Source organism: Drosophila elegans, unplaced genomic scaffold (genome assembly GCF_018152505.1).
Source record: "Drosophila elegans isolate 14027-0461.03 unplaced genomic scaffold, ASM1815250v1 contig_149, whole genome shotgun sequence".
NCBI classification, from domain to species: Eukaryota; Metazoa; Arthropoda; class Insecta; order Diptera; family Drosophilidae; genus Drosophila; species Drosophila elegans.
The window spans coordinates 18,461,769-18,482,855 of NW_024545513.1; the positions used below are offsets into that span (position 1 = coordinate 18,461,769).

At 52.7% G+C, this 21,087-nt stretch overlaps 3 protein-coding genes across 4 annotated transcripts; 1 reads left to right on the forward strand and 2 right to left on the reverse strand.

Moving 5' to 3' along the window:
* Positions 1–359: 359 nt before the first annotated feature.
* Positions 360–14,441, reverse strand: LOC108144430. 2 transcript variants are annotated; one of them, XM_041710862.1, is made up of 5 exons: positions 13,804–14,441; positions 12,767–13,563; positions 10,638–12,730; positions 5,043–10,572; positions 360–3,790 (listed from the first exon to the last, which is right to left on the reverse strand). In XM_041710862.1, exons 2-5 carry the CDS (start codon positions 13,501–13,503, stop codon positions 844–846), a joined length of 11,307 nt encoding a protein of 3,768 aa, XP_041566796.1. In that variant the 5' UTR covers positions 13,504–13,563; positions 13,804–14,441; the 3' UTR covers positions 360–843. The 2 variants fall into 2 exon arrangements, with proteins under 2 accessions (XP_041566796.1, XP_017124795.1); XM_017269306.2 differs by having other exon boundaries at positions 10,638–13,563.
* Positions 14,442–15,047: 606 nt separating this feature from the next.
* LOC108145098 (26S proteasome regulatory subunit 6B) lies at positions 15,048–16,611 on the forward strand. The gene is made up of 3 exons (XM_017270293.2): positions 15,048–15,183; positions 15,243–15,326; positions 15,390–16,611. The coding sequence occupies exons 1-3, from the start codon at positions 15,148–15,150 to the stop codon at positions 16,509–16,511; spliced, it is 1,242 nt and encodes a 413-aa protein (XP_017125782.1). The 5' UTR covers positions 15,048–15,147; the 3' UTR covers positions 16,512–16,611.
* Positions 16,612–17,786: 1,175 nt separating this feature from the next.
* On the reverse strand, positions 17,787–20,801 carry LOC108144926 (signal recognition particle receptor subunit alpha homolog). Its single transcript, XM_017270095.2, has 3 exons — positions 20,590–20,801; positions 19,847–20,503; positions 17,787–19,010 (listed from the first exon to the last, which is right to left on the reverse strand). The coding sequence occupies exons 1-3, from the start codon at positions 20,704–20,706 to the stop codon at positions 17,913–17,915; spliced, it is 1,872 nt and encodes a 623-aa protein (XP_017125584.1). The 5' UTR covers positions 20,707–20,801; the 3' UTR covers positions 17,787–17,912.
* Between the last annotated feature and the right edge of the window lie 286 nt (positions 20,802–21,087).

Below are 21,087 nucleotides of genomic sequence, written 5' to 3' on the forward strand. Positions count from 1 at the left end.
AAAGAAAAATATTGGCATCTTGAAATAGTTCAAAATCAACAATGATCGATACTGATTTATAAGAAAATAAAGGGATTGACAGTTTATAATGCCGCAATATATATTAAAATTAAACCTATAGTTTGTCCAATCAAAAAAAAAATCATAGTTTAAAATTATGATTAAGTTCCTTAACTTTAAAACTATTTCATTATTAAAAAGGATCAACTTTAGTTTAAAAATAAAAAACCAAATCATTTATTATATGATTTTGTATTTTAAAAACTTGGATGAAAGTTAGGATATACTTTATAGGGTTGAAAAGCTCATTTTCTTTGCCTTTTAAACATCTGAAATTGTAAAGATTATTTTTACCCTTAGCAATGGTTAAATATGCAAAATCATTAGTCAGCTGGTTTAATTGTTGTGCTCAAATTTATATTTGTTGCTTTTTCGCTTTTTTGTTTGTTTTGTTTATTAATTATAAATACATTTAATAAAAAAAAACCTAAATAATGTAACGCTTAGATGTTTAAAAGAAAAAGAAAAATATGTTGCATATACTCCGCATACGGTTAATGGGAACCAGAGGGCCAGGAGGCGTCTGTTCTATTCTGGTTTGGATTGGGTTGGCTCCAGCTTTAGCTTCAACTCCAGTTAATCCCCTCCTGGCGCTGGCCTTAACGATTAACGATGACACAATGGCAGTACGTATGTGATCGATGGCGTTGATGGATCGTCGGCTGCCCGCGCCGACGTCGCCCTCGAAGCCTATGGCTATGACTTGTCTGGCATGAGGATGGCATCCACCATCACCTCCTTCTCCTCCTCCTCCTCCTCCTGATGCAGATTCTCCGGGCGACGCTAGCACTTGCGCTTGGGCGTGCGCCGTTTGACACCGCTGGAGTTGTCCACCTTCTTGCTGCCCTTGGCAATGGCCAGCAGCTTCACTAGCTTCTTGTGCGAGTCGCCCACGATCCAGCCGTGCTTCTGGTACGGCTCGTTCTCCTCGAAGTGCTTGCCGGGCGGCGATGGCGAGGCGGCCTCCTCCGGCTGCAGTCGATCCAGTCGGTCCAGGCGATCCAGTCGATCTAGACTATCCAGTCGATCCCCATCCCTCTGCTCGCCGCCGGCTTCTCTGGCATTGGCCAATGCCTCGCCCTCATCCTCGTCGTCATCGAGGCGTCCGAACTCATCGTCGCTGGAGCTGCTCCAGTAGTAGAGTTGCTTTTCGCTTGCCGGTCGCTTTCTACGCGCCGGCGATTGACGATTCGTCTGGGATTTCCGCTTGGCCTTTAGGTTCTTGTTGCTGCTGCTGCTGTTGTTGTTGTTATTGGTGGTGTTGGTGTTGGTGGTGTTGGTGGTGGTGTTAGTGGTGGTGCTGCTGCTGCTGGTGGTGGCCACGGAGCTGCTCCTGGGATGCGGTTGCGTTTGCGTTTGCTGCGACGGCGGCGGCGGTGGCGGTGGCGGTAGCTGTTGTTGTGCATTGCCATAACGCGCCTTGTTCCTTTCTTTTTGGGCAGGAGCAGGTTCTAGTGGTGGCTCTATCTCTGGCCCAGCTTTTCCCCTGGGCTGCTGATGCTGCTGCTGCTGCCTAGAGCTGCGCGTCCTGGTCGGTGGCTCCACTTCCACTTCCACTTCCGCTTCCGCCGCTTCGTCCTCCTCCTCCTGCTCCTCCTCCCGCTGCTTTTGCTGTCCGCGCTTTTTCCTGTTGCTTGTGACCTTGGCCGCTGGCGCTCTACTCTTAACCGATGCCTTGGATTTACCCTTTGAATTGGTCGTGATCTGGTCTGGTGGCTGAGTATTGGCGGAGGCAACAGAGGGTGCAGGTGGCACTGCTGCTGGTTGCTGCTGCTGGTTCCTTTGCCTGGCCCGCGACTTTGGCTGCTCCACCACTTGCTCTGCCACTTGCACCACTGTCGCTGCCTTCTTCTCACCGCCGCGATTCTTGCGCTTGGCTGGAGCCGCTGCCGCTGCCACCTGTGCCGCCTGTGGCGTCTGTGCCTTCTTCGCGACCAGCGGTGGAGCGAGTGCCTCCGGCTGGGTGGTGACCTCACTGGTCTTGCGCTTGCGCCGCTGCTCCTGCTGCTCCTTTTGCTCGATCAACGCTATGATGTCCTTGGTGGACAGGAACTCCTCGTACTCATCGGAACTCCAGGTCTCCACCAGCTTCTTGGGTCGATTGGTGGCACAGCGGCGCTTGGACTTGCGCTGGCCCTCGTCGATCAGCTGCTCGATCTCCTCGTGGCTCATGCCAAGCTCCGATTGCAACTTGGTCAGATCCTTGCGTGGCTTGCGATTGGACGCGGCCGTTGAGGTGGCAGCTCCAGAGGCGCCCCCTCTAGATTTACCCTTGGCCTTGGCCGGCGTGGCTTTGTTGATGGTGGCAGCGCTCTTCTTGGCACTGTTCGCTGTGGCCACATTCTTCGGTTTTCTGCCCGGCGGCAGGGCACTGGGTGCTGGCATGGCCGCTGGTGCTGCCGGAGCAGCTGGTGCCGCCATGGGCTCTATCTGGTGGTGGTGGTGGTGCTGCTGATGCTGCTGATGCTGCTGCTGCTGGTGGTGATGATGATGATGCTGGTGATGCTGCTGATGCTGCTGATGGTGGTGATGATGTGCCTGCTGCTGCTGCTGCTGCTGATGCTGCTGATGCTGATGCTGCCTCTCCCAGCTTTCAGGGAGCAGAGAAGGCGGTGTGTCCATTTCCGAAGACTTGGCTGTTGGATGACCGCCACGCAACTCGTCGAAGATCTGGTCGAGATTGGCCTGGTTCTTGGGCAGCGCCTTGATCTTGGCCAGGCCCGCCGCCACACTGGGCCCGGGCAGCATAACCGCCGATGTGGCCATCACTGCCGTGGCCTTGGCGCTGCTGGCATGCTTGAATATGCGACCCATGATCAGCGACTTGTTCTCGAACGTTTTGGCTGTGGCCCGACTGGAACTGCTGCTGCTGCTCCGACTGCCACTTCTCGAATGCTCCGCCGCCGACGACGAGGACGAGGAGGACGATGAGCTGGAGGTTGACACGGCTGCTCGTCCTCCTACGCCAACTTCTGCTCCCTGGGTCAGCACCACTCGCCCGGTAGTTTGACCACCTCCACCGCCACCGCCACCGCCACCGCCATCGCCACCTCTGACCACTGATTCTGGGTCCGGTTCCACGTCGCCGTCGCAACTTAGGGTGCCGAAATCATAGTCATCCCGATCCGAGTAACTGGCCGTGGAGACGCTGTTGTTGTCCTGCTCCTGCAGCAGATTGACGCACGTCTTGGGCTTCTGGAACGTGATGGGCGCCTTCTCCTCGAGTCCAATGTTCTTGAACGGCCTGTCCGGAATGATGATCCGCCCGGAGACCGGCGGCAAAGTGGCCGAGCTGGCCACACCCGCCGCCGCCTTGATGATGGAGGCATGCATGATCGTCTTGGACGACGTGGAGCTCTGCTGCTGTGCTTCCAGCGGACCCGTTGGCGTCACCGTCGGCGTCACCGTCGTCGTCTGCTGGATGGCCATCTGCTGCATGGCATTGGGCGGCAGAGTGGCCGGCATTGCTGGAGCTGCTGCGGCGGTTGGAGCGGGCGGCAGATGGGGCAGGAAGTCGCCGCCGGGCTTCTCGCTGCCCAGCGCAATGTCCGCCAGCTCGGTCAGCTTGCACACACCCCGGCCGCCCGACTTGGCCAGCTCCAGCATGTCCAGCTGCATGTTCACGTTCTCGTAGCCCTTCATGGCCGCCTTCGTCTTGAAGCGGGACGTGGTGGTGGTGGCCGAGAACTGCGACACCGCCGAGTAGCTGGGCGACAGCCTGTTGTGGTTGCTGCAAGCAGAGAGGACAGAGGAGAGAGGAGAGAGGTGGGTCAATTACTAATCAGTCACCTGGTGTTGACAGTGTTGTGGTCATATAATCAAGGACAAGTTAAATATAGTCAAGGAATCAAATGTTTTATTTCATTTTTATATTATTAAGCATTTGGTTTGGGAAACATACAAAAAAAAATAGGGGTTGTATTGTGTTTAATTCTTTGTATTTTGCACATGTACCTCAACCTAAAGCTAATTAGTAATTTAAAAATAAAATTAATAGTGATTTGGAAAACATAAAATATTATCTTACAAAATATGGTTTCATTTTGTATTTAAATTTCAAAAAAAAAAAAAATAAATAGAATTAGATTGTTATTTACAAAATGTAAAGTAAAATATATAAATTATAATATTTGTTCTGTCCCAATAAAATTTATAATAGCAACTGATTATTTAGTAACTTTCTGCTTGTTTAATTCTTTTGATAAGAGCACTAAGGTCTAATTTTTTTATTCTTAATTATAAACTGTATATACGTAAAGTGAATCACTATAACATCAAAATCAAAAGAAATTCCTTTCGAAGGTGTCACAGAAATGAGTTTTTCGAAAGGTATTTAAAATTTGCAAAAGAAAGTTAAACATTCAAAGAAAAGCTTTTTTTTTCAATTTTGAATTTAAAAGGGTGTTTTTAATAGTGCAAAAATATGCAACAGTTAAAAAAAGAAGCGTTTTCGATCCTATAAACTACATTTATTTCTACAATATCATTTGTGTCATAATTAAAAAATGTTAAATTGGAAACATTAGATTTAAATGTTTTTTTTAAATTGTAGTTTATTTGCTTGCTAAATATGAGGTCATGGTTGGTTACAATATTACAAATACAAAATGTTTTTATTCATTATATATACAAATATTATAAACATGACCCCTTGTTTACCAAGCATTTAAACTTATATTTATATATCTATAAAAAGTTTACTAATTGTGCTTTTAATCGATTGGTTAAAATTTTGCATATACAATAACATTTAAAGAATATTTTATGTTATCTGTCGTTCTTTTTTTTTTAAATTTAGTAATTTTATAACTTAAGTATCTGTAAAAAAAAAGTTAAGGCAAATCCAAAAATGTGATTTATAAAATTGTGTTCGTTTTGTAAAATAACGACCCATTTGGCTGATTTGTTACCATTTTTTCCCTTAACATAATGGTTTCATATAACTTATTTTCAGTTACTTGCTTATAAATGGTCTCACTTACGTGGGCGTTGTGGTGGGCGTGACCGCGGGCGGGTTGCGGAACAGCTGTTGGATGACCGGCTGATGGCACACGGCAGGCACTGGCTGAGGACCAGGATGCGGATGCGGATGAGGATGCGGATGAGGATGAGAAGCAGGTGGCTCCGCAGGTGGCGGCGGCGAGGGAGATGGCGACGGCGATGCCGGCGGAGGCAGCGAGAGCGACGGTGAGGCAGGAGGTGGCAGCGATGGCGATGGCGAAGCTGGCGGAGGCAGCGATGAGGACCGGGATGGTGATGGCGAAGCTGGCGGCGGTGGCGGTTGCTTTCTGCCCGCCGTCACTATCACCGATGTGGTGGTGGCTGGACCGCCTACGCCTCCGCCCCCGCCCCCACACCCTCCTCCGCCGGTAAGGGGGCGTGGCGTCTCGGCACTCTTCAGGATGTTGCAGCACTCGTAGAAGAGACGCTCGTCGGGATTGAGATTGAGGCGAGAGGCGGTGGGCGGTGGCGCTGCCTGCGGACTGTGCTGGTTATCGTGCAGCCGCAGGCTGGCCTCAGTAATCACATGATGCACTTGCTCCTGCTGGTGCTGATGCTGCTCCTGCTCCCGCTCCCGCTCTCGCTGCAGCTGGATTCTCTCGTGCTCCTGAATCCGCTGCAGATCTCGTTCATGCTCCCTTTCCCGCTCCCGCTCCCTTTCCCTTTCCTGATGGGCCATTTGGTTGGGCAGCATCAGCACCGAGGCTCTCATCTGCTGCGGCGGAGGAGCTGCTGCCAAGTGGTGTTGTTGTTCCTCCTCCTGCCGCTGATGCTGATGCGGCTCCTCCCTCCTGTTGTTCTCCGCCAGCTGCCCATCATTCAGTTGGACATCCTGCTGCTGATGCTGCTGCTGCTGCTGTGGACTGGAGGGAGCCGTCTGCGACTGCAGGTACTCCTGGGCGGACAGCTTGGACACATGGGCCAGGGTCATGTTGTGCTTGGACAGCGAGGTGGCGGTGAAGAAGCTCTTGCCGCACAGCTGACAGCCGTACTTCTCGGCATCCAGTTCGCTGCGCTGCGTCCGCTTCTTGGGCCGCCGTGTGAGCAGAACGCTTCGGCGGCGTCTCCGCCGGCGCCCACGACCGCCACGTCCCAGATCCTGGGAGTAGCTGGTATACACACTCATCTCGTCGTCCAGGTCCATGTCCATCACCTCGGTGTTGGTGTTGTCGTCGCACATGGAGCCAAAGTTTGAGTGCTCGTCGTTCAGATTGGGCGCACTGCGCACACTCATCGAGGTGGGCGGGCGATAGTACTTGTCCTGGTCGTGATCCGGATCCCGATCCTGATCCTGGTCGGGATCCCCTTCGCCGTCGAACTCGTCGTGGGCAAACTCAAAGTCCTCGTTGGTGGTGGCCGACATGATCTTCTCGTTCACGTTCTTGGCAATCTCCGTGAGATAGTTGTCCTCCTCCTCGGCATTGTCGTTGTTGGTGGCCACATGCTGCTCCCTGACCAACTCGGACCTTTGCTGCTCCGACGCCTGCTCCTTGTGTATGTTCTTGTTCAGCCGTGGATCACGACTGAAGGTGGCTGGTATGTGCTCCTGTTTATCCTTATCCTTATCCTTGCCCTTCTCCTTGTCCTTCTCCTTGGAGTGCTGCTGTTGTTGCTGATCCCGGGCCACTGCGCCGCTGAGAATGCTGGGACGCAGAATGGAGCCGACTGGTGGCTGGCTGCCAACGGTGTTCCCCGGCTGTGACTGCGACTGCGACTCCTTGGCCTCGCGCGCCTCCTTGGCCTCGCGCGCCTCCTTGGCCAGCAGCTGCTTCTCGATGCCAATGGAGAAGGACTCCAGCGAGGATTTGAGCAGACTGATGTTCTCGTTGGTGGCCTTACCCGGGCCAGTTCCTCCTCCACCTCCACCTCCCCCGCCTCCTCCTCCTCCGCCAGCCTTGCCCCTTCGGTAGTAGCAACTCTGGCGACGCTTAGGCCTGCCGCGTCCTGGCGGATTTGGTGGTTCCGCCGCTTCCGTCTCCGTCGCCGAGGGTTCCTTCTTCGCCAGCTTGGCGGCCGCAGCGGAGGACGTGCCCAGGGCGGCATTGCGCTTGGTGCTGGACATCAGGAGCATCCCGGTGAGCAGCAGGTCCTCGCTCTTCTCATACGCCAGATTCTCCAGCTTCTTCAGGTTGTCCCTGCGTGCGTTGTCGATCTTGAAGCTCTCCAGCAGCTGATCGGCCACAATGGCCGCCAGTTCGTTCTTGCGCCGGCGACGTTGCTTCTTCTTGGCGGGCAGTTCCTCCTCCTCCTGTTGTTGCTGCTGCTGCTGCTGCTGCTGCTGCTGCTCCTCCTCCTCCTTCTTGGGCGGTGGCGCCGTAGACTCCTCCACTGGCGTTGCTGCTGCCGTCGTGGACAGGGGCTGCTCCGATTGCGCCAGACTGTGGAAGCCCGAGGAGGTGTTGTTGTTCAGGTTGCTGCTGTGCTCCTCCATCAGCGAGCTGCAGTTCGTCTCGGCCATTGTGCTGGGCGGAGGCGTGGCACTGCGATGTGGTGGCATCTGTGGCAAGGCGGGAGCCACTGAAATGACGGAGACGGGCACGGGCACAGGCACGGGAGCACAGGACTCGGCACATGTCTCTGGTTGGGCAATCATTTCTGGAACAGGAACAGCAACAGGAACAGGAAGAGGATCAGGATCAGGATCAGGAGATTCCGGAGACTGATGCTCCACTAATGGCGATGTTGCTGCAGCAGTGGTCACAGTAAGAGCTGCTTCCTTAGCACTCGTTAAGGGAACTGGAACTGGAACGGGTGCAGCTGGAGGAGGAACCGATGGAGGAACTGCAACTGGAAGAGAAACTGGTAATGTGGGCATCTCTCCCCTTGCATCACCGTTCACTGGCAGCGGGATAAACTGCTGCAATGGCGCCACCGGAAGAGTCTCCTCCAGGGCAAGCAAGGCGGAGCGACAGTCGATGGTGCGCGAGCGCATGGAGCGCTTCTTGGGCGTCAGATTCTTGGCAGGCACAGGCTGCAGAGCAGTAGTGGGTGTGGGAACAGAAGCAGCTGATGAAATAAGCACGGCGGGAAGAGGATTAACAGCCAAGGGCAATACCGCAGAGCTGGGCAGCGACAAGATGCAGTTGCTCGGCCTGGGCAGCGGTTCTAGCTCCAGTTTCTCCTTTTCCCTCTCCCTCTCCCTCTCTCTTTGTTCTCGTTGCCTCTCCCTCTCCTTGTCTTTCTTGGCCTGCTCCTCCTTCTCCTTCGCCTTTTCCTTCTCCTTTTCGTCCTCCTCGTCATCCGGCAAACTGGCTTGGACAGCCATAATGACCGAGTTGATGGCATCGTCGATATGGTTGTTGACCACCTCGTCCATGCGCGGACACACCTTGGCCTGGCCCTTGCCATGGTCCTTCTTGGAGCTGCCCGTTCCCTCCAGCGAGCGCTTCTTGCCGCCCGAACTCTTGACGGGATGCACGTGAGCATGGGTCGCGGTGGCCACCGATGTGGGCATGATGCTAACTGGCGGCGGAACACCGCTGGTGGGCACCACAACACCAGCAGCTGGATTGCCAGGATTGCGCACCTGCGGTATCTTGAGCAGATCCAGATTGGAGTAATAGTGCGAGGCCAGGGGCAGGGGCAGGGGCTGGCCGGGAATGGGAGGAGCAGCACCTGGCTGCTGTTGCGGTGGCATCGTTGCCGTCACCATTGGCGGCGGCGGCGGCACCGGCGATGCCTTTCTGCTCGACTTCTTGGACAGATCCAGCGGCTCCATGTCCATGTCCAAACCCATGAGGTTTCGGGCCTCAAAGCCACAGATCGTCTGCCGTCGGGCGGGCATTCCGCCCGAGCGATGATGCGGCAGTCCAACCAGGCCGGGATCGCCCGTGGTGCCAGTGAACAGCGGCTTTGGCAGCACTCCTCGCTGGCTGGTCAGGTTCAGCGGTTGATGATCCATAACGAACATGGTAGTGGGCGTGGGCGTCGGATTGGGATTCGGATTGGTAATGGTATTGGTATTGGTATTGCAATTGGGATTCCCTTGCAACTGCGGCATATAGAGTGGCATCTTGGGCAGCATGTTAACTGATCCCACCGCCAGTGAAGCGGGCATTCCCTGCATTCCTTGCATTCCCAGCGGCACAGCAACGGGCACAGGTGGCGCATTGGTGGCCAGCAGCGCCGGCGATGATGGCTCCATGGGAGGATACTGCTTGAGGGCGGCCAACGAGGCTGGCTTCGGTGGTGGGGCAGCCATCTGCTTGGCAGCCGCCTTGGTGGGCGTGCGCCTTGGAGGCGGAGGAGCAGGTGCAGCCACGGGCGGAGGATGAGCAGGTGCAATGACTGGCGGAGGCGGAGGAACAGGCGCAACGACTGGCGCAGGAGGTCCTGGCAAACTGTTGAACACAGGAGGCGGCAGGGCAGGAGCAGGAACTGGAGCAGAAGCTGGAGCAGGAGCTGGCGTCTCCACCAAAGTGGCAGGCGGAACTGCAGTCGGTGGAAGTGCAACAGCAAGCAAAGATCCTTCTGGTGCCTGCCTCAGTGGGAGCGACTCCAACGGGGGCTCTGGTGTGGCATCCATTTTGATGATTCGACGCGACACCGCTTTGCGTTTGGGCGTCTTTGGCTGCACTCGCTCCTTGTCGCCAGTTGGTGGTGGAACAGGTGTCTCCACCGGCTGCCTTGACCTCTCCACCTTCTCTGCCGCCTTCTCCTGCTCCACACTCCGACGCTCCATTTGCAGCGTTGCAGCAGGCGTTGGCACTTGCTCCGTCTTGAGCTTCTCCTCCAGTTTGCCCGTGAGCATGGCTATGCAGTCGCTGATCCGCTTGCTACGCTTCACACTCGAATTGGGCGTAGCCAGGCGAGTGGTGGCTCCAGCGGAGTAGGACGGCGGAGCAGCTGCCACAACAGCAGTAGCAGCAATAGCTGGCGGGGATTTGGTGGCCGGCGCCGGCGTTGTGGGCGGTGTGGGCATTAGCTGCTTGCTGGGAGTGGGCGATGCGGGCTCCGATTCCGGAACGGAGCAGGCGGGTGGAGCAGGTGTTGTGGCCTCCGGAAGGCTAAGTGCTGGTAACTCCAGCCGCAGCGATGGCTTCTCCTCAGCGGGAGACCTTGATGACTTGGCAGTGACTGTGGGTGTGGTGGGCAGCTTAACTGGCTCATCCTCCATTACAACTTCAGTTGGCGTTTCTGGCGGGGATTTGGCTTTGTCCAGCTTGGCCTTCTGTTGTTGCTGCTGTTGCTGCTGCTGTTGCTTCTGTTTGCGGCGACTGCGGTGCTGCTGGGCGGCAACAGCGGCCGCCGAGGAGCCGGTGGCCACCACCGATGATCGCGAGCGGGAGCGCGTGGTGCGCAGCATGTGCTGGTTGTAGATTCGCTTGGTGCTGCTGCGCTGCTGCTTGGACTTTGACTTGACCAGCGACTTGGCCATGGACTTGGCCATGGACTTGGCCTTGGCCTTCGCCTTGTTCTTCGCCTTGCGCTTGGCCTTGTTGTCCACGGGGAAGATCTTCTTGCAGATGCGCTTGGCGGGCAGGTTCTCCAGCATCTTGCGTATGGATTCAGCTGGAAATGGAACATTGACTTAATACATTTGCTTTGGAATTCAATCTATAGAGAGCACCACTCACCATCGCTGGGCCTTTGGCGCGGCGAGTTCTTCAACTTGGACGAACTGGAGCCGCTCTCCTCGCCCTCGGCCTCTGCCTCCGCCTCCGCCTCCCCGTCGCCATCTGCCTCGGCATCGCCCTCATCCACTTCTACTTCCGTCTCTAGCTTCTCCTTCTTGCGGGCGGACAGCTGCTTCAGCGGCTTCTTGGAGAAGGCGCGCCGCTTCTTGGTGCCGCAGTAGTAGCGATACTTGCGCTTCTTGGCCAGCGACCACACATAGTCGCCGGAGCAGTCCAGCATGTGGCGGTAGAGATCCATGAGGCCGCTACACTTGCGGCCGCACTTGGTGCAGCTGGAAGGAGCGGACGATGTCGTGGTCGTTGTGGACGATGTGCAGGTGGAGTGTGAATGCGAATGCGAATGCGAGTGGGAGGACATCACGGTTGGGGCGGTGGACATGAGGGTGGAGGCGGAGGATGAGCTGGGTGAGCACGAGGAGGTCGATCCCGATCCGGAGGCCGGCGATGGCTGCTGTTGCTCCAATCCCGAGAGCGGAGTGGGCGTGGACACCTCGTACGAGGAGCGCGAGGAGGCCGACGACGACCTGGTCTCCTCCTCCGGCTGCACACTGTTCCGCTCCTGCTCCTGCTTGGGCTGCTGCTGCTGCTGCTGCCCTGACCCGATCTGCGGCCACCGGATGCAGTTGCTCGAAGCGGCGGCGGCGGCGGCGGAGGTGGCGGCAAAACGACCCAGCGCCCGCTTGGGGATGAACAGATGGCGCAGCAGATTGCCGGCCAGCAGTTCTCGGCCCACCACCTCGTAGTGCGTGGCGTAGATGTGCGAGTGGCGGAAGGTTTTGTGCTCCTCCAGCGACTTGCGCTGGTCGAACTTGGCGCCGCAGCAGATGCACAGGTAGAGGCGTGGTCGCGCCCACTCGCCGCTGAGCACAACGGATCTTCGCTTTCTGTTCCTCAACCGCTCCTGTTCCTGTTCCTGTTCCCGTTCCCGGTCCTGATCCTGCTGCCTGTTCCGCTCCTCGGTTCTCGGCTGCAGTTGCAGCAGGGAGAGGAAACTCTCGTCGGCGAAACTCTGGGGCAGCAGATCATCACCCGGATGTGTGCTGTCCACACCCGAGGGATCGTCATCCTCGTCGTTCTCGCACTTAATCACCGCCTGCTCGTTCTGCTCGAGGATGATGTGCGGCAAAAGGCGTTGGTCCAGGATGAGATTGAGCTGCTCCAGCAGGCGGCGCTGCTGCTCCTGGTCGTGCTCCTCCGCCAGCGACAGGGAGAGATCGTGCTTCTGGCGCATCGTCAGCTGCGTCCACATGTCCAGCTTGGAGAGATCGCGCAGGCCCAGGTAATGGGGCTGCTTCAGCTTCTTCACCAGCCGCCCGCCCTCGTTGATCAGGGTGAACTTCTTCACGTAGTCCCACTTCCACTTCCAGCTGTGCTTGGTGTGCGGTCTCCGGCGGAACTTGGCCAGCGGCAGCAGTTCCCCCGTCCCGCCAAACTGCTCGGCGGTCAGCAGCGTGGGATAGGAGGCGCCGCCAGGACCCACCTGGCTGGGACCATGCAGCATGATGAGTTCCGAGGACGACGCCACCGATGATGATGCCGATGATGTTGGGGAGGTGAATAGACGACCGTCCAGGTGATTCTGTAGATTGTGACGCACATTGAACACCACATCCTTGTAGAACTTGTCGTCGAACACTGAGTTGGCGGCAGCCGCGGCGGTGGCGGCGGCGGCTGCTGACGATGACGAGGCGGAGGCGGAGGCAGAGGAGGAGGAGGATGAGGAGATGCAGGCCAAGCTGGCGGGCAGTCGAAAGACTGCATCCGGATTGACTGCATCCTGTGGCGATTGCAGAGCCTGACTGCCGGCCGGAATGGCTTGCTGCGACTGCAGCTGTTGCCGCTGCGCCGCCGCCCGACTGCTGCTCCGCGACTTACTGCCACTGCTGGGCGTGGCGGCCAGGGGCGGCGGTTCCTCCTCCTTGCGCTGGCCGCGATTCCGATGGCTGCTGGGTAGCCGGTTCTGGGTGAGACCCAGACGAAAGAGCACCGGCTCGTCGGCGCCCATCAATCCGGGCTTGGCGGCATGTCCATGGCCATGGGAAGCATGCCCATGGCCATGGGATCCATGGGCATCCTCCGGCAACGGATGCTGCTGCCGCTGGTGCGACGACAAATGATCCGCGTCCTGAAAGCGCAGGCGACACGGCTGGCAGCCAAAATACTTGTCCGCATGCTGCTCGCTCAGGTGCCGGAACAGTTGCTCCAGATGCTTGGCCGGCAGGCAGATCTGCGGTGGAGGCGTGGCCTGGCGCCGATTCGAGTGCTGGCCGCACCACTGGCAGCCGGGGAAGCCGCCGGAGGCGGCGGGATGGGAATTGGAGCTGGTGGAACGGCCGCTGCAGCGCCGCTCCTGCCGTTCGGTGTGGAACTTGTCCACATGCTTGGCCTGCAGCTTGCCGGAGGCGAACTTTCTATCACAGTACAGACACAGGACCTTCGTCGAGGAGTGACCCGCTGATCCCGCCAGCCCATCCCGCTCCCGTTCTCGCTCCCGTTCTCGCTCGCGTTCCCGCTCCTCCGTCAGCTGATGCAGCTTCTCCACCAGGCGGGGCAGCCGGTCCAGCGGCAGGCTGCAGATCAGGGAGATCGGTTCCTGCTCGTGCTCCGGCTCGGGCTCATCGTGCGGCTCTGGCTCCTCCTGCTCTACGTCCAACTCCTCCTGCCTGGCCTGCCGCTTCTTGCGCGGATTGGGGGCAGTGGCAGCGGGCGCTGGGGGCGTGGCCGGCGCTATTGCATTCTTGCCGTTGACCTGCTCCTCCGAGAGCTTAAAGCCACGGCGCAGGCCGAAACGCGACATGGTCTTCATGTGGAGGCTACTGGGTCGTCAAACAGTTCGTTGCACAAGTTCACTGCTTCGTCGGCACTCCTGCAAGCAGTGCGAAGAAGGCAATAACAAATTATTACTCTGCTTTCTTCCTTCTTCTTTTTGTTGACAAATAAACCACAAGAAGAAGCAGCGAAAAAACAAAAACTACTCACACACACACACACACACACAGGTGCATGCACACACACACACACACACACAAGCACACCTGCTCAATAGGAAATTATACAATAAACATTTTCGACTCCTCCTTGGGTTTTAAAATAACATTCTACCCACTTTCCACTCCACTTTGATTTATTTGTGAGTTTGTCTCTCTCCTGGTTTTCGTTTCGTTTGGTTTCGCTTCGATTCTGGTGTATTGCACTTTTCTGGCTGGGATTTGGGGGGATGCGGACCAGCCCAGGACCGGATCGGATCAACGGATTGCACGCGAATAGCCAACGCACGGCATTGCAGTTCATTTATCGAGTGGCTAGTGGCCAGTGGCTATATGGTGTGTGGTATTATTTTTTCTCCTTGTATATATTGCCTTTCCACCCTAACAACTGCGTTAGGAGGTATCTAACGTTTAGCCCAAATCGATGCGTGCGTACGGCGCAGAGGGGGCGACGACGGAGGGGGCGGGACGGGGGGCAGGACGACGACGACGATACTTTGTGGTACTCGTACTCGCACCCGTACTCGTACTCGTTCCCGTTCTGACACTAACGATGGCCAAACGATTTTTCGGCGGCGGCATTATCAGCCATCGATGTGCTATATAAACACTAATTCAATTTCACTGTCCTCCAGCTCATGTGTATATATTTGGTTCGTTCACACACACATAAAAAACACAGCAGCAGGAGCGCCCGAGTTAAATGTGTGTTTTTTTTTATGAGAAATCGAAATCGCGTCAAAATGGTCGGGTTTGCCAGTGTGTACACACTGTCTGCTGGGCCGTCGCAAGGGAAGTGATCGATAGTAATCGATAGGTTAATGGATAACTGCTTGTTGAAAGTCATGATTATGATTTTATAAACTGCTATTTTATTAATAATCCCATACCATCAAACAATTTAATTTAAATAAATACCAGAGCTACAAGTTTTTATTGGTTTTCAACGCGTCTAATTTTATTAGTTCAATTTTGTATTCCAGAGTTTCTTATTGTCAATACAAACTTGTATACAAAAAATAATACAAATTTAGCAAAATATACATTCTTTTAAATCAACCAGTGATACATTATGTAAGCCCTTGTAGGAAATGACACCATCGCCCAACATATTATTAATTTTTGGATCATCAGCTGCATAAAACAGTCGTTATTGGATTGTGCTACTTATTTTGGCCAGGTTAAAATTAAGTTTTGTACATTTTTCTATTCCTTGAGAATGTCCCAATACTGACAAAATTATATTTCTTTGCGCGGTTCGATTAGTAAATCTCCGATTCGTACGATAGTTTGCTTACGGCAATATACTTTCCGATAGGCAACTGCCGACTATCGACTGCAGCATGACAACCGGGAAGCGTTGCCACCTCGTTGCATTGCTGGCTTGTTTTTGACGAGTCATTTTCTCGTCTTGTCTTGCAACTAAACTAAACCAATTTAAAACTCACTGCTGGACGGAAACAATGCCGTACAACATGGACATACTGATGCCGGAGAAGGTGCGTAGTTGGGTGATTGACTGGGTAATATCCGTGCTAACATCTCCTTTCGCCAGCAGGACGAGCTGTCCGACATGAAGCCAAAAGATGCGCACAGTTCCCTAGACGAACTGGACATTGATGATCTGTATGTGCGCTACAAGGTAAGCAATGTGGTGCTCCCATCTAGCCAGCAGCCAGCTAATCCCCTTCACAATACCCTTCAGAAATTGCAAAAGACCCTGGAATTCATCGAGGTGCAGGAGGAGTACATCAAGGATGAGCAGCGTAACCTAAAGAAGGAGTACCTGCACGCCCAGGAGGAGGTGAAGCGCATCCAGTCCGTGCCGCTGGTCATTGGCCAGTTCCTGGAGGCCGTCGACCAGAACACAGGCATCGTGGGCTCCACCACCGGCTCCAACTACTACGTGCGCATCCTGTCCACCATCGACCGGGAGCTGTTGAAGCCCTCCGCCTCGGTGGCCCTGCACAAGCACAGCAACGCCCTGGTGGACGTACTGCCGCCGGAGGCGGACAGCTCCATCTCCATGCTGCAGCCGGACGAGAAGCCGGACGTGAGCTATGCGGACATCGGTGGCATGGACATGCAGAAGCAGGAGATCCGGGAGGCCGTCGAGCTGCCGCTGACCCACTTCGAGCTGTACAAGCAGATCGGCATCGATCCGCCGCGCGGCGTCCTCATGTACGGTCCGCCGGGATGCGGCAAGACCATGCTGGCCAAGGCGGTGGCCCATCACACCACGGCCTCGTTCATCCGCGTGGTCGGATCGGAGTTCGTGCAGAAGTATCTGGGCGAGGGGCCGCGCATGGTGCGCGACGTATTCCGGCTGGCCAAGGAGAACGCGCCGGCCATCATCTTCATTGACGAGATCGATGCCATTGCCACCAAGCGATTCGATGCCCAGACGGGCGCCGATCGCGAGGTGCAGCGCATCCTGCTCGAACTGCTCAACCAGATGGACGGCTTCGATCAGACCACCAACGTCAAGGTGATCATGGCCACCAACAGGGCGGACACCCTGGATCCGGCCCTGCTGCGTCCCGGTCGGCTGGACCGAAAGATCGAGTTCCCGCTGCCCGATCGCCGGCAGAAGCGTCTGGTCTTCTCCACCATCACCTCGAAGATGAACCTCAGCGAGGACGTCGATCTCGAGGAGTTTGTGGCGCGGCCGGACAAGATCTCCGGCGCCGACATCAATGCCATCTGCCAGGAGGCGGGCATGCACGCGGTACGCGAGAACCGCTACATCGTCCTGGCCAAGGACTTCGAGAAGGGCTACAAGAACAACATCAAGAAGGACGAGCAGGAGCATGAGTTCTACAAATAGATTAAGCCTTACCCCCCTTCCACCCAATGTCGCCCATACACAACACTCTCGTTTGTACTCCTAAAGTTATATCATTAATAAAAAAACAAAACAACTCGTATTCGTAATCCTGCCGGAATGCTTTAGTTTCTTGGAAATATTTACTTTTGCTTTACTCTATTTCCCTCAACTGTGCATGGGAGCTTTAATGTGTCAAGATTTCTTCTATAAGTCAGTTATTTCTTAGGTAAATTAATTAATTGAACTATAATACTCTAATACGACGAAGTTTTCAAATTTACTCATTTTTCAATTATAATATTTTTGCAAATACCTGTAAAGGGTGGTCGTTAAAAAATAACAATTATTTGAACTAAGTAGTTAATTATAATTACATTATTATTAATAAGAAAATAATCATAATTTTTAAGAAAAATAATTAAAAAATAAAATAATCAATATGGCTGTTATTTTTTTTGATTTGCCCTTTTAAGTGATTTGCTGTCCTTAATAAATAAATAGACCGCTTTAATTTAAGTAGAGGTAACTCTTTAATTTCAACTTGACTATAAGTTATAGTTCCAGTGACTTTAACTCTAATAAGGTTGTGATTTACTGGGTTTATATCTTACTTAAGATGGGCGAAAAGAAAAAAGATGGTTATATACTGCAAAGGTTATAAAAATATATCATACAAATTTTACTATATATAAAATTGAATATATTTATATTTAAGAGGAAAATGTCACATTTTTGTATTATTTTTTTATGAATTAATAAATGAATCTAAAAGCCAATGTTATATTATAGTATGACATTTAAAGAACAATGGTAATATTAAACAATAAGACAATGACAGCAATGAGCGTTTTGGAAAAAAGTTCAAATGCGTTGCCCATCATCATTTGAAATCAAAACTATATCGTTAGATAAGGTAGTTTGTATTTTTTTTTTTTAATTTAAATTTTTCACTCTTTAAAAAAATGTAAAAGCAAAATCCTCGGTTGTTTTCAAAAGAAATATGTTTATTTTGTATTGTAAAATAAATTATACATTAACATATAAAAAATAGTGTTCAATATCTCAAAACGAGAAAACAGCTTTTAAGTTTTGAACATTAATCCAATCTAACTTGTAATTTTGCTCTGATCCCTGCGAGATTTAGACAGCAATCTAGACATACATATTATGCATTCATTTAATGTTTTTCCCATACAAATTCAACAGAGGTCAGTTTTCACTTGAACCGATCTCCCATTGCATCCATAACCACCCAAAGACAAATCACATCATCACTTACTCAACAACAAAATAGACAAAAGCATTGTATTTGATTCGGTCAATTGGACATGCAAACAAGGAGCATTGGAAAGGAGACAGATGGAGAGGTGGACAGGCGGTGGTGCATGGATATGGAGGGGGCTACTTCATCAGCGAGTTGACCACAGCGTTCACATTGATGGCCTTGAGGTCGGCGTACGTCTGGCCGGTGCCCACGAACACGATTGGCTGGCCGGTGATGTAGGTCATCGAGATGGCGGCGCCCACCTTGTCGTCGATGGTGTCGAATTTGGTCAGCACGATGCCGTCGATGATGTGCGGGTTCTCGTTGGAGGAGTAGTCGGCCAGCGACTGGTTGAATTTGACCAGCTGGTCGACGGCCTCGTTGCCCACCAGTGCCTCGCCCACGAAGAGCACCAGGTCGGGATTGTTGACCTTGATCAGCTTGGATAGGGAGCGCATGAGCGGCTCGTTGTCCTGCATGCGACCGGCGGTGTCGACCAGGACCACGTCCACGCGCGTGTCGTGGGCGAACTTGATGGCCTCCATGGCAATGCCGGCGGCATCCTTGCCGTAGCCCTTCTCGTACAGCTGGACCATGGTGCGGCCATCGTGCTTGGCCGCCGGATGCAGTGCGTTCAGGTGGCGGGTGTGTGTGCGCAGCTGCTCCACGGCGCCGGCACGGAAGGTGTCACAGGCCGCGATCAGCACATTGAAGTCGTTCTCGATCAGCCAGAAGCAGATCTTCGCCAGATTGGTGGACTTGCCCACACCATTCACGCCGCAAAAGATTATCGTGTACGGTCGACCGTTGCGCTTCGACTCCAAGGCATCGCGAATGATGTCGATGCGGCGTTTCGGCGAGAGAATCCTCACCAGCGACTGGGTCAACGCCTCCTTCACCTGGCTGGCGATGCTGTCGAAGGTGCCCATCTGCTTGCCATCCAGACTGGTGGCCACCGAGTCGCACAGCTTGGCCGCTATCTCCGTGGCCACGTTCTTCGATATCAGATGGTCGCGCATCTTCTCCAGCGCCGGCTGCAGATCGGCCAGCGACATGGTCTTGGCGCCCACAATGCCTTTGAAGTAGGAGAGCAGGCCGCCGCGCTTGCTCTTCTTGGACTGCATCTGCTGCTGCTGCTCCTCCTCCTCGGAGGTGGACCCTTCGCCATCGTTCTCCACTTCGTCCTCACTCTCCACGTCCAGGTCGCGGATCACGCCCTGCATCGTGCCCACCAGCTGTCGCCATAAAAAGATAATGGTAAATAATAGTGGTTACAAAAACGTATTCAAAAATAAACAATAAATAAAATTAGAACTAGAAAAGCTATCTTCAAAATCCATAAATTCTTAAGTGTTTATGTAAATCTGATGGCCCAATTATTTCATAAATGTTGGTTTACAAAAGTATTCGGACATGAAGAAAGCTGTTTAACAAAATCCGTAAATTAAGGACAAAATTCTAACTTTAAGTTAATGAATAAGTTTTGGTCAAATTTTTATCTTTAAACTGGATAAAGGTAAATGGTGGTCTAGAAGCTTGTGTGAAAATAAAGGAAGTTTAAACTGGTTTTTAGAATAATGCTGCAATTGCCAACGAGTTTTTGTTATTTAATTTCCCCTAGCCATAATTTTTTAAATGATATTTAATTAACATTTTTAACAAAATATTAAAAAAACAAATATATTGGTAAATAAAAGAGAGGTCGAACTTGTGGTCTCTCGTTTTACTATAAAATATATAATAAATGTCACAACAAATAGAAATTTGGATTTCATAAAATAAAACTAATTAAAAATTTAAATATGTGTCGGCTAAGAAATAAAATATACAATTAAAAACATGGAAATTGGATATTTGCTTGTACAAATCAAATGCTGATTTCAGTCAAATTCGGTTGCCTGATGCAGAAACTTTAATTTTGACCAACTTGTTCCATTTCCCTTTGCATTTATTTAGGCCAATTAAGACAGTTGCTATTGTAGGACCTGGTCAAAAGGTCTGCTCCCCAAATAACATCGGTTTAGGGACAGAAATGGCCACTATTTTATCCCACTTTCCAGCCAACACTCACCTCGCTGTTAATGTTCTGGTACTGGACATCCTCGGGCGCATCCTTGGAGCGATCGAGCATGACGGCGTCCTTGGAGTTGCCGCCCAGGTCCCAGACACGTGGCTTCTTGCCGGCCTTCTCGGAGGCACTGGACTTGCTGGGCTTGGGATCACCGGGCGAGGTCTTCTTGGTGGGCGTGAGCTTCTCGCGCAGCTTGCGCCGATTCTCGCGGATGATGTCGTCCATGGAGGCGGGCGGCGGCGAGGATTGCTGCTTGGACGGCGGCTGGGCGCTCTCCTGGATGTTGACCCGCTTCTCCGACGGCTTCTTGTCGTCCTGGATCATCGAGGCGACGGTCTTCTTCGACTTTTGCGACTCATTGTAGGAGCGCATGGCCTTGGGAGCCTTCACCTGCTTGGCGGATGCCTCCTCGGCGGCACTGAGCACGCGTCGGTACTCGCGGTCGAAGTCATAGTCGCCGGCCAGTCGCTCAGCGGCGGGAATGCCGCCGAACTTGTCCTTGAAGGCCACCTGCATGTCGGAGAGGAAGCCATCCAGGTAGGTCAGCTTGATTACCTTCTGGAAAATGGCCGCGTAGACCAGGTCCAGTTCGTTGTCCAGCTTGAACTGGACGGCCAGGTTGTCCTCCTCGAAGTACTTGGCCTCTGTGTTGCGGTCCTGCGTTCAATGAAGTGAAGCATTACTACCCAGTCGATTGCAACTCATACAGAGCCACATGATTGGATGATCCTGTCCACACTCACCTCCAGGATAACGCCACGTATCAGACTGTTGATGCACGAGGCGAAGCTGCTACTGGACGCATTCGAGTGCCACAGCACCACGCCGCCCTTGGTGAATATCACCACAAAGTCCAACATTTTAGTAACGGATGCGGCAGTACAACGCGTCAAAGTTTATTGCATTTCATTTGCATCAAAACCGTTCCACGTCAAACTGGTGACCGCGCCGAAAAACGTTCGAAAATACCGAAATACCAAACAAATTAAATACCAGTTTCAGGAAATACTAACTATATACCGTTAAGTTTCTTTTCATACCTTCATTCAAATAAATTACAAATGTAATTCGTTCAAAATAACTAAAGGTAATACTATTTTTTTATAAATCGAACCGTAATTAATTCAATAATTACTATGCATGTTTTTTGTGCCCCATGGTATTTAAAATACCGTTAATTTAGGGAATTCCTCACTCAAATAAATTAAGAAAGTTAATCCAATCATACTTATTATTTCTCA